Raw genomic sequence first — 17,787 nt, 5'->3', positions numbered from 1 at the left:
CCTTAAGGAAATTTTATTAAGTGAAATAAATTAGCTTACAAAAAAGGTAAATATTGATTGATTCTACTTATATGAGCTAGCTAGAATAGTCAAACTCAGAGAGAAAGTGGAATGGCAGTTGCCAGGAGTTAGTGGGGAGGTAGGAATGGAAAAATTTTGTTTAGTATGTATAGAGTTTCAGTTTTGCAAGATGTCAAAGTCCTGGAGATTAGTTGCACAATGCAAATATACTTAACAGTACTGAAGTGTACACTTAAAAATGTGTAAGATGATAAATTGTATGTTGTGTGTGTTTTACCAGAGTGGAAAAAAAAAATTAAGAAAATCCCTGATCATTAAGAAGGCAACCAAGGAAACATTTTATATTATTATTTCTGGAGGGACAGTCAGACTTCACATGATGCTGCTGAAGCCATCTTTTAAAAAACTGACTTAAATATCCAAAGTTTTTAAAAGTTTAAAGTAGTAAGGAAAAACAAAGCATTATTTATCATCCCCTGGGAGTTGCAATAAGCCAAACACCTTTTCTTAGGGTAATAGTCATAAAGAAAGGCCAGAGAAAAAGAAGGAAGCTGTTAGGCATAACATATAAAGATGTAGAATTTTCTCTGGCTGGTGATAAATGTATACAGAGCAAATCAAATTACAGGATGTCCTATTTTAAGAAACCCTATTTTCTACACAAATGAAATAAGACTTAATTTATCACATTCTGAAAGTATGCCTTCATATTCTTTGAAATAGGGGGTTCCATTACATCACTTAGCATTTATTTGAGGACTTGAAGTACTTGTCTCAGAGGTGGAGGCAGTGGCAACATGTTAGAAACCACTGTCAATTGGAAATCAATCCATAATCAAGATGACACTTCTAAAATTATAATGTTAATCAGTGAGGAAATATGTGATTCCATTTTTAAGAATGTGCTTCATGTACATAAGTCCAGGAATGTCATCTATTGTGTAAAACAGGGTCTACTTCTAGTCATACATGGCATAATTCAAAAACAAAAGTCACACTCAATCCTGTACCTCTGGGTTAGTAAGGAAGCAGGAAAAACAATGAACCATATCTAAGGTGCTGGGGGATATTATTTGATGAATTTACTAGGAGCTTAGAGGAAACTAAAGTTGCTGCCCTCTGACTGGAATATTCAAGTTTATCATTTGTGCGTGACATAAAAGGGCAATTTAGATGTTAAAATTTAATCAACATGAAACATGAATGCCTTAGGTTGAAACAGAGAATGGCACAATAATGGCATTAGAAAAGGTGAAAATAGCACCATAACTCTCATTGACATCATCAATGTGTTTGCTTCAGTGAACTGTACCTCCAAAATGGAAAAACAAAAAAGTCATTTGTACGGAAAGTATCATCAATATTTATTTTTCTTCTTGCCCAGCTGTAGAATGACCTACATTCTAGAAAGGATGTAAAAACATCTAACCAAAATATAGATTTTTCTTTACTTAAAACAGCAACCTTTGGTAGACTTCCCCGATCATCTTTGGTCAATATGATTGCACTGGGGAAATTTAAAAATTGATCATTACCAAGAGAAATGATGAAATGTTATTTTGGAGGGGGGGGGACGAAGTAGTGTTTAATATCCACAAAACAAACATTCATTGGCCATCCATGTACAAGTCATTAATTGCCTAGTATGTGCCAGATACCTGTGTGTGTGTGTGTGTGTGTGTGTGTGTGTGTGTGTGTGCATGTGCATGTGTGCACAATCAGTCGTGTTTGACTCTGTGACCCCATGGACTGTAGCCTGCTAGGCTCCTCTGTCCATGGGATTTTCCAGGCAAGAATCCTAGAGTGGGTTTCCATTTCCTACTCCAGGGTATCTTCCTGAGCAAGGGATAGAACCCACATCTCTTGCACTGGCAGGTGGATTCCTTACCACTAAGCCAGCTGGGAAGCCCACCAGACATGTAGTAATGCATATAGGTCTGCACATCTATATATATGGGTGAGTTTTGGAATGAGAATCAGAAGACCTAACTTCTGAGATCCTACACCCCTCAGTCTCTTTCAAGTACCATTTCTGTCTATATCTGTATCTCTAGCCTTAACTTCTTTTACGAGCTTCAGAACTGTATTTCTAACTACCAACCAGCCATTCCTATCTAGAAACTCCACACACATTTCAAATTGTACCAGGTCCAACTGTAACATTCTAGTATGTATGTACATTCCAGGCACTCACAATATACTTTCAAACCAATATTCCCTCTCCACCGTTATTTTATTTTCCAGACCCAGCTCTAGTATTCTATCTTCTGGGAGCTCCTCATGTCCTTTCTAGCAGAATTCATTCTTATTTTTCCCATTTTCTCATAGTACTTAGTAAATATCCTTAATACTCTATTTACCTTTTCTTTTCATTAGCGAATTTTTACAACTAGTGAATCAGGTATCTTTCACCTCAGCTGTATCATCAACCTTTATGGCAGATGTCCTGTTTTGTTGTTGCTCTCATTTTTGTGTCTGAATGGATTAATTTGAAAACACTCAGATAAAATGGTGTTTTTGGAAGTAAATTGTTTCGGTAGGTCTGAGTTGAGACTTGAGGGTCATGGCAACTTCCTGTAAACACACTGTCCTTTAATGATGCCACCTTCCAATGCTCAATGTTTCTGGGTTTGCAGCCGGCCAAGAAGGGGAAATACTTTCAGGCAACCCTTTTCAGCAGCTCTTAAAATAGCATCCCTTAAACACCTATGGACTCTGCAGCCTTTCTTTCACTTAAATGGAGAAGGAAATGGCAACCCACTCCAGTATTCTTGCCTAGAGAATCCTGTGGACAGAGGAGCCTGGTGGGCTGCTGTCCATAGGGTCGCATAGAGTCGGACACAACTGAAGCGACTTAGCATTCATGCATGCATTGGAGAAGGAAATGGCAACCCACTCTAGTGTTCTTGCCTGAAGAATCCCAGGGATGGAAGAGCCTGGTGGGCTGCTGTCTATGGGGTCGCACAGAGTTGGACAGGACTGAAGCGACTTAGCAGCAGCAGCAGCAGCTTTCACTTAAGTACATGTTGTTCTCACTGAACTGCATTCCTGAGCAGCTCATATAGTGACATGTTTAATATAGTTGGGTTACCCAAGCAGAGATGAGGAAGCTGTCAGTAAAACATCCGGGAGGCAGGGGGGCTTTATGAATTGCTTTCTAATATGACTATAAACTGGCAATTAATGGAAAAATTTTGACAACTTGTTCAACATGCAGTACAGTCAGATAAAAAATCAAACTCCAGAGAATTCGATTTTGTTTATCATTTAAGCTACAGTGTATTTAACAGATGAATTTTTTCCAGAGTAGTCATCTCAGTTTATTTCAGTGGATATCCTTGATTAGTAAATTCTCTCTCCTTTTTAAAGAAAATTTAGAAATTATCTCATCTAGAGAGTAAAGGGGAGGAACACATATTTTTTGAGTCGGCAACAAGCTTGGGGAGGAATATGTAGTTAGGGATAAATGGAATTAAACTTTTTTATGTATTGTTATAAGTTAACTAATTTTTCCAGGCAACAGTGATAGGTAGTTTGTACTTACAGCCATGTACTCCCTTGTTTTAAGCAAACTGTATGTATGTGTTTCTTGAAATGCTGGCATGGTTACTTTTTTAATTATTTCACCCTTGTAGGTTACACAGTTAATTGTACTCCAGTAAATCGCATTTACCCGGAACTAGAAAATATTTAAAATAATTAAACTTCTACTAATATAAATACAGAGTTAGGCTATCTAGTTTTTTAAGGGCCAGCCATGTGATCTGACATGAAGGAGATAACACCCTAAATCATGAGAACACTGAGGGAGTCAGTGATGAAGTTAAGGGCTAAGCAACAGGAAAAAATTGGGAGACGTTCCTTCTATTTGTTTAAAATATCACCTCACATAGAAAGTGTCATTTCCTCCGAAAATGTTCGCCCAATGTCCCCAAACAATGATGAAGAACCATAAAAATACCCTATAACCTACAAGAAGACAGGCAGTGAGTACTTAGGTGAAGTTTTTGGGTAATATCTAAAGAAGTTTTTAGTAAATATACACACACAAAGGAAAAACAGAAACTGCCTACAAAAAAAGATCTTTCAAAACTTAGCTTTGTAAAAAGCAAAGTATTTTAAAGAAATCTTCAAATATAAGTATCTGCAGGTGAAAATACATAATTCCAATGGCATCTAAAACGTATACATTTTCCTTTATCTTCTGGTATCACATATGGAAAGCTTATGAATGGATAAGCACCATGGTCTCACCAGAAATGAATTAGGGTAAATGTTATGGTAAAAAAAAAAAAAAAAAAAAAAAAAGGACGGGACACTTCCCTGGTAGCTCGGCTGGTACAGAATCCGCCTGCCATGCAGGAGACCCTGGTTCGATTCCTGAGTTGGGAAGATCCCCTGCAGAAGGGAACACCTACCCACTCCAGTATTCTGGCCTGGAGAATTTCATGGACTGTATACTCCATGGGGCCACAGAGTCAGACACGATGGAGTGACTTTCACTTACGGTAAAAAGACAGGAAAATACAACAGGATTCCATATTATTTAACAGCCAAAATTTTATGTATTTATGCATTGAACTTTAGATTTCTAGAGGCAAGTACATTCATTCGGTAAATATTTACTGATTGCCTATGATTTTACTAGGCATTAGTGGAGAAATTTGAGAATATAAAAATGACAGTTATATTCTCTGCTCTTAAGACATTTACAACTGAGTTGGAGACACATAAATGCATACAAATACATTTTATTGCTATATAACAACTATGCTAATTCGCTTCTTTGCAACCCCATGGACTGTAGCCTTCCAGGCTCCTCTGTCCATGGGATTCTTCAGGCAACAATATTGGAGTGGGTTGCCATTTCCTTCTCCAGGGGATCTTCCCAACCCAGGGATCAAACCCACGTCTCTTACATCTCCTGCAATGACAAGCTAGTTCTTCACCACTAGTGTCAGCTGGGAAGCGCATATAAGAACTATATGTGTGTTAGTTGCTTAGTAGTGTCCGACTTTTGCAACCCCATAGACTGTAGCCCACCAGGACCCTCTGTCCATAGGATTCTCCAGGAAAGAACACTGGAATAGGTTGCCATTTCCTTCTCCAAAAGGAACTAGAGAAAGAAAGAAGGTGAAGTTGCTCAGCTGTGTCCAACTCTTTGCGACCCCATGGACTGTAGCCTACCAGGCTCCCCCGTCCCTGGGATTCTCCAGGCAAGAACACTGGAGTGGGTGGCCATTTCCTTCTCCAATATAACAACTATACAACCCTGTTAACATAATCTCTGTAAACAAAAACTGCTTTTCCCCACTGTATTTCTTAACTTACTTTTAGGATCACTCATTACGTTACTCAATTGGCTCAGATTTTCAATTGAACAGCATGTAATGGACACCAAGGCAACATCTGAGTGCCGAAGTATTTAAGGAAAAACAGACATGCCACAACACTAATGCACGATCAGCAGCACAACCTGGCCAGTTGTGAGGAAAGGCCAGTCTCTCTTCTCACTTCCAGTATTCCCACATAGGGAGAAGTACAATCTGTTTTCCTAACAAACCATGTTTTGTATTGGTCTATGCTCCAAAGTACTTTTCTTCAACCTAATGGCATTTACTTTTACTTTCTGGCCCATCTTCTTAGAATAAACATCCTGTATCCTTGATAATCGCGTATTACTGTATTGAGAGTCGTAACATCACAACAACTTTTTAACAATCTGTTTATTCTACTTTAGATGAGAATCTTTGAACTTGACAAAATAAAATCTTAACAAATTTAACTTTACAAGCTAACAGTCTTTTTCAGAAGTAGGGACTGGGTTCATTTTCCTTCTTTGCGGTTTTTTTCTATGACTTTGTTAAGCGGAAGTAGAAATTTTACAGCATGTTCAAGTATAGTATTTGGTATTGACAACAGCAAAAGCAAAAATATCCAGTTCTATACCCGGGATCAGGACCAGTATACATTCTACCTAGCCTGTGATACATTCTACATTTTCATACATGGAACCCATTTTGAATGATGGCACTGAAACTGTGCAAGTACCTTAAACAACAAACATTCACATATACTCACAAGTGTTAATACTACTAAGGCAAAAAGCGAGAAAATATATATTCTGTTATCTATTTAACAACAGGTCAGGAAAACTTAAAAGAGAGAATGGGTGTTTAGATTACTTCTGAAAAGTCAATCAGCAGAACCCTTGCATTCCTAAAGTGTTCTGACCAATTGAGAGTTTGGTACCAAAAAACCCAAGATTGTATGACAATCTTGTTTTCACCATGAATGACGTTTTTAAACAGCATGTTTAGCACCAACAATTTACAAACTACAAACATGAAGATGACAATTTGCAAATGGAATGCTTCCAAAACCTGGTAATCTAGAAACTGGCATGTACCTTCCCACTGGAACAACACTATAATACTACAGCCAGCTTTCCAGAACACATGTACAAACTCTTTTTTTTTAAAAAAATACTCTCAATATACCATCTATCTGTGAAGAAAAACGACCAAAAGAGTATTATCATAATACAGGTAACAGAAAAAGAAAATATACACAATTGTAAAACCGTGACTGCCAGGCATTAAAGTGAGAGAATACATAAATGACTCAAACAGTAAACAGAACTAAGAATTCGTCAAAATTTTTGTACAATTTAAAACGACACTATTGGTCAGGTGTATAAAAGTGTTAAAGCCAAATTTTGACTGACCGAAGGGTAACTCACTCTCTAGGTCGCCATCTCTCTTCGCCTAATACCCTAAGCAGAGGTAAACTGGAGTTTTTAATCTGAAAGATAAAAGCCACACAGACTCAAAAGCACAAACACAGGGCAAAGGAGAAAAGTGGGAGGGGACTGGAAGGTAAATCTCGGCACTTTGAGGACAGGGCGGCCATCCTTAGCTCCAGAGGCCTGCATAGTTCCCACGGAGGTTTGAAGGAAGAGGGCCGCCAGCGACGAAGAGCTTCATCTCCGGCCAGTTGTAGCAATGGGTGTAGAGAGCATTGGGCAACTCGCCCAAGGCACTGAGGTCGTTCATCTGCAGGTCATCTTGGTTGAGCCAGCCTCTGCCACAAATCAGCCTGAACCTCCGCCCTGTGGGCCCGCGGAGAGGAGTGCTGGCTGTCCGAGACCTTCTCCTCCAGGAACTTCTGCGCGCGGATGTCATAGAAGAGCAGAGAGCCCTGGCCGGTGCCCATGGTGACGATGTGCTCATAGAAGCTGAGAGAGCGCACACCCGTGCCGCCCTCGCGGGAGCACAGGTACCGGATGCTCTGGTGACCCTGGCGCAGGTCCAGGAAAGAGACATGGGACTGGGAGGCTACCGCGTACAGGGACAACTCATCGCAGTAGGTCAGGCACACGTTCTCTCTGCAGTAAGGCAGCCTGATGGACAACAGCCTGGACAGGGTATTCTGGGCTTTCCACAGGTGGAAGTAGCCATCCATGGTCACGGCTCCCAGCTCCTGCCTCTTGGCGCCGAAGGCCACAGCCCGCACCTTGCAGTTACGTGGGTTGGTGGCGGCCCTGGGGACATCCTCCACTTCCACGGGACGGATGTGGGCATACACGGAGAGCCCTGCAGCATTGCGCCAGGCGATGCTGCTCCGGAATACGTCGGGTCTATCTTCCAGATGCCCAAGGTGCCGTCGCGGGAGCCGCTCACCACCACTGTGTCGCTCATCCAGGCGATGGCGAAGATCCAGTCTTTGTGGCCGTGGTCGCCCAGGCACAAGGGATCCAGCGTTGGCAACCAGTAGACGGCCAGGCTGTTGGGGTTCTCGCCCCCGGTGGCCAGCAGCGTCTTGGAGGGATTCAGCTGGACCGCATGGATGCCGCAGCCCGGCTGGGCGTGGGCCGGCGGGTGCAGACGATCCCGTATGAGGGGGATGCGCGTTACCTGGCTGGACCGCACGTCCACCACGAAGAGCGTGTTGCACTTGGTACCGCACACCACCTGCCTGGCGTTCAGCCACTGCGACGCGAACACCTTGTCCACGGTGCCCAAGGACAGTTCGCGCTCCCGCAGCAGCTCTGGCAGCTTCCGCACCGCGAAGCCATGCAGCTCGCTATCGAAGCCTGAGAGCCCGGCGCGGCCCGGCGCGCCCACCTCGCGCCCCCTCAGGTAGTCCACCAGTGAGCGCCGCACCACCATCCGCTTGGGCTTCTTGGGAGGCTGCGGGCCGTCTGCGTGCACCGCCGCCGAGCCCGGCGACGACGAGCCCGGCGACGACGAGCCCGGCGACGACGAGCTCAGCGACGACGAGCCCTCTGCGGCCTTCTGGGGCGCGGGCTCTTCCCGCTTCTTGTTACCTGTTTGCTCCGGGGCCATGCCGGGCGGCGGGCGGGGGGCGGCGTGGGAAGACAGGGCTGGCGAGCCGGGCGAGGAGTCGCGGACAGGCGAGCGGAGCATGGGCGGCGCGCGGCAGCGAGGGCGGCGGCGATGCGGTTCCAGGTGGGAAATGCTGCCGGCGGCGAGGGCTGCGGGAGCGAAGTCGACTTGGGACGAGGACGACGCGGGGGCCGAGCGCAAGGGGGCGCAGGCGGCGGGAGGGCCGGACGTGGGAGGCCAGGTAGCACGCGGCGGGCTGGGAGGAGTCAAAAGGGGGCAGGAAGGAGGGGTGGATGGAGCCTCGGGGCGGGGGTTGAAATTCACCCGGAACCAGTGCTCCTGGATTCCCGACGTGGCGGGGCGGGGGGGGGCGAGGGGGGGGGCGAGGGGTGGGGAAGCAGGGGGAAGAGCCAGCTGGGGGGCTGGTGCGTGGGAGGGCACTTCGCCTGTGGGGTTGTGTGCGATGAGCCTGGGATGTGCTGGGGGCCTGGCTCCAGGACCCCAAGCTGGCCAAGTGGGCCTGTCCTGAATCCCCACTAAATAATATGGGGTATTTGGCCAACCATCAGACAGCAGCCAATCAGCTTCTGCTTGAACCTAGACAGACTCAACCAAATATATGTGCCTGTGTGTTTAGGTTGGAGGTGCCAGCGTGCATTGTAACTCAGAGCCCGGAAAACGTGGAGAGGAATAGTCAAGGGGAGGGGCAGCTCCCTTCCTGCACTTTGGTGCTGTTCTCAACTCTCAGTTCCAGAGGCAGGTGCTTCGGCGTAGTCCCCTGGGGCTTTGGGAGAGGTCCTGCGGGATGGGCAAGATTTTCACAAGCAAACATGGAGATAAAGAGCTTTCGGGATGGAGGCAACCACAAGGACAAATGAGAGTATAAGTGTTCAGAGCGAAGGCTTTTTCTTAGGAGGTGGGTGTTCCATACTTTTCTTGGCCTCCTCAGAGCAGCCAGCCCCCTGGCAGCCTCCTACGGAGGCAGGCTCATTTAGTTACACAGTTAAAAACATGGCGCCTGGAGGCTGGTGCTATGCTAAGTGCTAAGTCACTTCAGCCGTGTCCCACTCTCTGTGACCCCATAGACGGCAGCCCACCAGGCTCCCCCGTCCCTGGGATTCTCCAGGCAAGAACACTGGAGTGGGTGGCCATTTCCTTCTCCAATATAACAACTATACAACCCTGTTAACATAATCTCTGTAAACAAAAACTGCTTTTCCCCACTGTATTTCTTAACTTACTTTTAGGATCACTCATTACATTACTCAATTGGCTCAGATTTTCAATTGAACAGCATGTAATGGACACCAAGGCAACATCTGAGTGCCGAAGTATTTAAGGAAAAACAGACATGCCACAACACTAATGCACGATCAGCAGCACAACCTGGCCAGTTGTGAGGAAAGGCCAGTCTCTCTTCTCACTTCCAGTATTCCCACATAGGCAGAAGTACAATCTGTTTTCCTAACAAACCATGTTTTGTATTGGTCTATGCTCCAAAGTACTTTTCTTCAACCTAATGGCATTTACTTTTACTTTCTGGCCCATCTTCTTAGAATAAACATCCTGTATCCTTGATAATCGTGTATTACTGTATTGAGAGTCGTAACATCACAACAACTTTTTAACAATCTGTTTATTCTACTTTAGATGAGAATCTTTGAACTTGACAAAATAAAATCTTAACAAATTTAACTTTACAAGCTAACAGTCTTTTTCAGAAGTAGGGACTGGGTTCATTTTCCTTCTTTGCGGTTTTTTTCTATGACTTTGTTAAGCGGAATTAGAAATTTTAAAGCATGTTCAAGTATAGTATTTGGTATTGACAACAGCAAAAGCAAAAATATCCAGTTCTATACCCGGGATCAGGACCAGTATACATTCTACCTAGCCTGTGATACATTCTACATTTTCATACATGGAACCCATTTTGAATGATGGCACTGAAACTGTGCAAGTACCTTAAACAACAAACATTCACATATACTCACAAGTGTTAATACTACTAAGGCAAAAAGCGAGAAAATATATATTCTGTTATCTATTTAACAACAGGTCAGGAAAACTTAAAAGAGAGAATGGGTGTTTAGATTACTTCTGAAAAGTCAATCAGCAGAACCCTTGCATTCCTAAAGTGTTCTGACCAATTGAGAGTTTGGTACCAAAAAACCCAAGATTGTATGACAATCTTGTTTTCACCATGAATGACGTTTTTAAACAGCATGTTTAGCACCAACAATTTACAAACTACAAACATGAAGATGACAATTTGCAAATGGAATGCTTCCAAAACCTGGTAATCTAGAAACTGGCATGTACCTTCCCACTGGAACAACACTATAATACTACAGCCAGCTTTCCAGAACACATGTACAAACTCTTTAAAAAAAAAAAAATACTCTCAATATACCATCTATCTGTGAAGAAAAACGACCAAAACAGTATTATCATAATACAGGTAACAGAAAAAGAAAATATACACAATTGTAAAACCGTGACTGCCAGGCATTAAAGTGAGAGAATACATAAATGACTCAAACAGTAAACAGAACTAAGAATTCGTCAAAATTTTTTTGTATAATTTAAAACGACACTATTGGCCAGGTGTATAAAAGTGTTAAAGCCAAATTTTGACTGACCGAAGGGTAACTCACTCTCTAGGTCGCCATCTCTCTTCGCCTAATACCCTAAGCAGAGGTAAACTGGAGTTTTTTAATCTGAAAGATAAAAGCCACACAGACTCAAAAGCACAAACACAGGGCATAGGAGAAAAGTGGGAGGGGACTGGAAGGTAAATCTAGGCACTCTGAGGACAGGGTGGCCATCCTTAGCTCCAGAGGCCTGCATAGTTCCCACGGAGGTTTGAAGGAAGAGGGCCGCCAGCAACGAAGAGCTTCATCTCCGGCCAGTTGTAGCAATGGGTGTAGAGAGCATTGGGCAACTCGCCCAAGGCACTGAGGTCGTTCATCTGCAGGTCATCTTGGTTGAGCCAGCCTCTGCCACAAATCAGCCTGAACCTCCGCCCTGTGGGCCGCGGAGAGGAGTGCTGGCTGTCCGAGACCTTCTCCTCCAGGAACTTCTGCGCGCGGATGTCATAGAAGAGCAGAGAGCCGTGGCCGGTGCCCACGGTGACCATGTGCTCATAGAAGCTGAGGGAGCGCACACCCGTGCTGCCCTCGTGGGAGCACAGGTACCGGATGCTCTGGTGACCCTGGCGCAGGTCCAGGAAAGAGACATGGGACTGGGAGCCTACCGCGTACAGGGACAACTCACCGCAGAAGGTCAGGCACACGTTCTCTCTGCAGTAAGGCAGCCTGATGGACAACAGCCTGGACAGGGTATTCTGGGCTTTCCACAGGTGGAAGTAGCCATCCATGGTCACGGCTCCCAGCTCCTGCCTCTTGGCGCTGAAGGCCATAGCCCGCACCTTGGAGTTACGTCGGTTGGTGGCGGCCCTGGGGACATCCTCCACTTCCGCGGGACGGATGTGGGCACACACGGAGAGCCCTGCAGCATTGCGCCGGAATACGTCGGGGTCTATCTTCCAGATGCCCAAGGTGCCATCGCGGGAGCCGCTCACCACCACCGTGTCGCTCATCCAGGCGATGGCGAAGATCCAGTCTTTGTGGCCGTGGTCGCCCAGGCACAAGGGATCCAGCGTTGGCAACCAGTAGACGGCCAGGCTGTTGGGGTTCTCACCCCTGGTGGCCATCAGTGTCTTGGAGGGATTCAGCTGGACGGCATGGATGCCGCAGCCCGGCTGGGCGCGGGCCGGCGGGTGCCGACGATCCCGTATGAGGGGGATGCGTGTTACCTGGCTGGACCGCACGTCCACCACGAAGAGCGTGTTGCACTTGGTACCGCACACCACCTGCCTGGCGTTCAGCCACTGCGACGCGAACACCTTGTCCACGGTGCCCAAGGACAGTTCGCGCTCCCGCAGCAGCTCTGGCAGCTTCCGCACCGCGAAGCCATGCAGCTCGCTATCGAAGCCTGAGAGCCCGGCGCGGCCTGGCGCGCCCACCTCGCGCCCCCTTAGGTAGTCCACCAGTGAGCGCCGCACCACCATCCGCTTGGGCTTCTTGGGAGGCTGCGGGCCGTCTGCGTGCACCGCCGCCGAGCCCGGCGACGACGAGCCCGGCGACGACGAGCTCAGCGACGACGAGCCCTCTGCGGCCTTCTGGGGCGCGGGCTCTTCCCGCTTCTTGTTACCTGTTTGCTCCGGGGCCATGCCGGGCGGCGGGCGGGGGGCGGCGTGGGAAGACAGGGCTGGCGAGCCGGGCGAGGAGTCGCGGACAGGCGAGCGGAGCATGGGCGGCGCGCGGCAGCGAGGGCGGCGGCGACGCGGTTCCAGGTGGGAAATGCTGCCGGCGGCGAGGGCTGCGGGAGCGAAGTCGACTTGGGACGAGGACGACGCGGGGGCCGAGCGCAAGGGGGCGCAGGCGGCGGGAGGGCCGGACGTGGGAGGCCAGGTAGCACGCGGCGGGCTGGGAGGAGTCAAAAGGGGGCAGGAAGGAGGGGTGGATGGAGCCTCGGGGCGGGGGTTGAAATTCACCCGGAACCAGTGCTCCTGGATTCCCGACGTGGCGGGGGGGTGGGAGGGGTGCAGAAGCGGGGGGGACGAGCCAGCTGGGGGGCTGGTGCGTGGGAGGGCACTTCGCCTGTGGGGTTGTGTGCGATGAGCCTGGGATGTGCTGGGGGCCTGGCTCCAGGACCCCAAACTGGCCAAGTGGGCCTGTCCTGAATCCCCACTAAATAATACGGGGTATTTGGCCAACCATCAGACAGCAGCCAATCAGCTTCTGGTTGAACCTAGACAGACTCAACCAAATATATGTGCCTGTGTGTTTAGGTCGGAGGTGCCAGCGTGATTGTAACTCAGAGCCCGGAAAACGTGGAGAGGAATAGTCAAGGGGAGGGGCAGCTCCCTTCCTGCACTTTGGTGCTGTTCTCAACTCTCAGTTCCAGAGGCAGGTGCTTCGGCGTAGTCCCCTGGGGCTTTGGGAGAGGTCCTGCGGGATGGGCAAGATTTTCACAAGCAAACATGGAGATAAAGAGCTTTCGGGATGGAGGCAACCACAAGGACAAAGGAGAGTATAAGTGTTCAGAGCGAAGGCTTTTTCTTAGGAGGTGGGTGTTCCATACTTTTCTTGGCCTCCTCAGAGCAGCCAGCCCCCTGGCAGCCTCCTACGGAGGCAGGCTCATTTAGTTACACAGTTAAAAACATGGCGCCTGGAGGCTGGTGCTATGCTAAGTGCTAAGTCACTTCAGCCGTGTCCCACTCTCTGTGACCCCATAGACGGCAGCCCACCAGGCTCCCCCGTCCCTGGGATTCTCCAGGCAAGAACACTGGAGTGGGTGGCCATTTCCTTCTCCAATATAACAACTATACAACCCTGTTAACATAATCTCTGTAAACAAAAACTGCTTTTCCCACTGTATTTCTTAACTTACTTTTAGGATCACTCATTACATTACTCAATTGGCTCAGATTTTCAATTGAACAGCATGTAATGGACACCAAGGCAACATCTGAGTGCGAAGTATTTAAGGAAAAACAGACATGCCACAACACTAATGCACGATCAGCAGCACAACCTGGCCAGTTGTGAGGAAAGGCCAGTCTCTCTTCTCACTTCCAGTATTCCCACATAGGCAGAAGTACAATCTGTTTTCCTAACAAACCATGTTTTGTATTGGTCTATGCTCCAAAGTACTTTTCTTCAACCTAATGGCATTTACTTTTACTTTCTGGCCCATCTTCTTAGAATAAACATCCTGTATCCTTGATAATCGCGTATTACTGTATTGAGAGTCGTAACATCACAACAACTTTTTAACAATCTGTTTATTCTACTTCAGATAAGAATCTTTGAACTTGACAAAATAAAATCTTAACAAATTTAACTTTACAAGCTAACAGTCTTTTTCAGAAGTAGGGACTGGGTTCATTTTCCTTCTTTGCGGTTTTTTTCTATGACTTTGTTAAGCGGAAGTAGAAATTTTAAAGCATGTTCAAGTATAGTATTTGGTATTGACAACAGCAAAAGCAAAAATATCCAGTTCTATACCCGGGATCAGGACCAGTATACATTCTACCTAGCCTGTGATACATTCTACATTTTCATACATGGAACCCATTTTGAATGATGGCACTGAAACTGTGCAAGTACCTTAAACAACAAACATTCACATATACTCACAAGTGTTAATACTACTAAGGCAAAAAGCGAGAAAATATATATTCCGTTATCTATTTAACAACAGGTCAGGAAAACTTAAAAGAGAGAATGGGTGTTTAGATTACTTCTGAAAAGTCAATCAGCAGAACCCTTGCATTCCTAAAGTGTTCTGACCAATTGAGATTTTGGTACCAAAAAACCCAAGATTGTATGACAATCTTGTTTTCACCATGAATGACGTTTTTAAACAGCATGTTTAGCACCAACAATTTACAAACTACAAACATGAAGATGACAATTTGCAAATGGAATGCTTCCAAAACCTGGTAATCTAGAAACTGGCATGTACCTTCCCACTGGAACAACACTATAATACTACAGCCAGCTTTCCAGAACACATGTACAAACTCTTTAAAAAAAAAAAAATACTCTCAATATACCATCTATCTGTGAAGAAAAACGACCAAAACAGTATTATCATAATACAGGTAACAGAAAAAGAAAATATACACAATTGTAAAACCGTGACTGCCAGGCATTAAAGTGAGAGAATACATAAATGACTCAAACAGTAAACAGAACTAAGAATTCATCAAAATTTTTTTGTATAATTTAAAACGACACTATTGGCCAGGTGTATAAAAGTGTTAAAGCCAAATTTTGACTGACCGAAGGGTAACTCACTCTCTAGGTCGCCATCTCTCTTCGCCTAATACCCTAAGCAGAGGTAAACTGGAGTTTTTTAATCTGAAAGATAAAAGCCACACAGACTCAAAAGCACAACCACAGGGCATAGGAGAAAAGTGGGAGGGGACTGGAAGGTAAATCTGGGCACTTTGAGGACAGGGCGGCCATCCCTAGCTCCAGAGGCCTGCATAGTTCCCACGGAGGATTGAAGGAAGAGGGCCGCCAGCAACGAAGAGCTTCATCTCCGGCCAGTTGTAGCAATGGGTGTAGAGAGCATTGGGCAACTCGCCCAAGGCACTGAGGTCGTTCATCTGCAGGTCATCTTGGTTGAGCCAGCCTCTGCCACAAATCAGCCTGAACCTCCGCCCTGTGGGCCGCGGAGAGGAGTGCTGGCTGTCCGAGACCTTCTCCTCCAGGAACTTCTGCGCGCGGATGTCATAGAAGAGCAGAGAGCCGTGGCCGGTGCCCACGGTGACCATGTGCTCATAGAAGCTGAGGGAGCGCACACCCGTGCTGCCCTCGTGGGAGCACAGGTACCGGATGCTCTGGTGACCCTGGCGCAGGTCCAGGAAAGAGACATGGGACTGGGAGCCTACCGCGTACAGGGACAACTCACCGCAGAAGGTCAGGCACAACGTTCTCTCTGCAGTAAGGCAGCCTGATGGACAACAGCCTGGACAGGGTATTCTGGGCTTTCCACAGGTGGAAGTAGCCATCCATGGTCACGGCTCCCAGCTCCTGCCTCTTGGCGCTGAAGGCCATAGCCCGCACCTTGGAGTTACGTCGGTTGGTGGCGGCCCTGGGGACATCCTCCACTTCCGCGGGACGGATGTGGGCACACACGGAGAGCCCTGCAGCATTGCGCCGGAATACGTCGGGGTCTATCTTCCAGATGCCCAAGGTGCCATCGCGGGAGCCGCTCACCACCACCGTGTCGCTCATCCAGGCGATGGCGAAGATCCAGTCTTTGTGGCCGTGGTCGCCCAGGCACAAGGGATCCAGCGTTGGCAACCAGTAGACGGCCAGGCTGTTGGGGTTCTCACCCCTGGTGGCCATCAGTGTCTTGGAGGGATTCAGCTGGACGGCATGGATGCCGCAGCCCGGCTGGGCGCGGGCGGCGGGTGCCGACGATCCCGTATGAGGGGGATGCGTGTTACCTGGCTGGACCGCACGTCCACCACGAAGAGCGTGTTGCACTTGGTACCGCACACCACCTGCCTGGCGTTCAGCCATTGCGACGCGAACACCTTGTCCACGGTGCCCAAGGACAGTTCGCGCTCCGCAGCAGCTCTGGCAGCTTCCGCACCGCGAGGCCATGCAGCTCGCTATCGAAGCCTGAGAGCCCGGCGCGGCCTGGCGCGCCCACCTCGCGCCCTTAGGTAGTCCACCAGTGAGCGCCGCACCACCATCCGCTTGGGGCTTTTGGGAGGCTGCGGGCCGTCTCACCGCACCGCCGCCCGAGCCAGCGGCGGCGAGCCCGGCGGCGACGAGCTCAGCGACGGCGAGCCCTCTGCGGCCTTCTGGGGCGCGGGCTCTTCCCGCTTCTTGTTACCTGTTTGCTCCGGGGCCATGCCGGCGGCGGGCGGGGCGGCGTGGGAAGACAGGGCTGGCGAGCGGGCGAGGAGTCGCGGAGTCGAGCGGAGCATGGGTGGGAGCGCGGGCGGCGGCGCGGTTCCAGGTGGGAAATGCTGCGGGCGGCGCGGGAGCGCGTTCCAGGTGGGAAATGCTGCCTGCGCGTGAGGGGCTGCGCGGAGGCGGACGTGGAGGCCGCGGGCTGGGACTTGGGGGCAGGAAGGAGAGGGTGGATGGACGCGGGGGGGGTTGAAATTCACCCGAACCAGTGCTCCTGGATTCCCGGCGTGGCGGGGGGGGGGGAGGGCCGGCCAGCTGGGGGAGGCCAGGGAGGGCACCGCCTGTGGGGTTGTGCGGCTGGGAGGAGTCTGGGGCCTGGCTCCAGGAGGGGTGTGGGCCTGTCCTGAATCCCCACTAAGGGGTTGAAATTCAACCCGGACAACCAGTGCTCCTGGATTAGACAGACTCAACCGGCCTGTGTGTTTAGGGAGGTGGGAGTGATTGTAACTCAGAGCCCGAAAACGGGGAGGAATAGCCAGCTGGGGGCTCCCTTCCTGCACTTTGGTGTGTTCTCAACTCTCAGGAGCAGGTCCTGTAGTCCCCTGGGGCTTTGGGAGAGGTCCTGCGGGATGGGCAAGATTTTCACAAGCAAACATGGAGATAAAGAGCTTTCGGGATGGAGGCGACCACAAGAACAAATGAGAGTATAAGTGTTCAGAGCGAAGGCTTATTCTTAGGAGGTGGGTGTTCCATACTTTTCTTGGCCTCCTCAGAGCAGCCAGCCCCCTGGCAGCCTCCTACGGAGGCAGGCTCATTTAGTTACACAGTTAAAAACATGGCGCCTGGAGGCTGGTGCTATGCTAAGTGCTAAGTCACTTCAGCCGTGTCCCACTCTCTGTGACCCCATAGACGGCAGCCCACCAGGCTCCCCCGTCCCTGGGATTCTCCAGCCAAGAACACTGGAGTGGGTGGCCATT

At 48.5% G+C, this 17,787-nt stretch overlaps 2 protein-coding genes and 1 pseudogene across 2 annotated transcripts; all 3 read right to left on the bottom strand.

The window, feature by feature from the left end:
* Nucleotides 1–6,935: 6,935 nt before the first annotated feature.
* On the bottom strand, nucleotides 6,936–8,369 carry LOC102282660 (DDB1- and CUL4-associated factor 12-like protein 2). Its single transcript, XM_005903295.2, is given in 3 exon segments — nucleotides 6,936–7,148; nucleotides 7,150–7,658; nucleotides 7,661–8,369. Coding segments are annotated over 3 exon segments (1,431 nt in total).
* A 2,827-nt stretch (nucleotides 8,370–11,196) lies between these two features.
* On the bottom strand, nucleotides 11,197–12,624 carry LOC138986422 (DDB1- and CUL4-associated factor 12-like protein 2). Its single transcript, XM_070366114.1, has one exon. It carries the CDS (start codon nucleotides 12,598–12,600, stop codon nucleotides 11,197–11,199), a length of 1,404 nt encoding a protein of 467 aa, XP_070222215.1. The 5' UTR covers nucleotides 12,601–12,624.
* A 2,784-nt stretch (nucleotides 12,625–15,408) lies between these two features.
* Nucleotides 15,409–16,809, bottom strand: LOC138986421 (DDB1- and CUL4-associated factor 12-like protein 2; annotated as a pseudogene).
* Between the last annotated feature and the right edge of the window lie 978 nt (nucleotides 16,810–17,787).

The sequence above is a fragment of the Bos mutus genome, chromosome X (genome assembly GCF_027580195.1).
Source record: "Bos mutus isolate GX-2022 chromosome X, NWIPB_WYAK_1.1, whole genome shotgun sequence".
In the NCBI taxonomy this organism is placed as follows: Eukaryota; Metazoa; Chordata; class Mammalia; order Artiodactyla; family Bovidae; genus Bos; species Bos mutus.
This window is presented reverse-complemented; position numbering and strand designations above follow the sequence as displayed.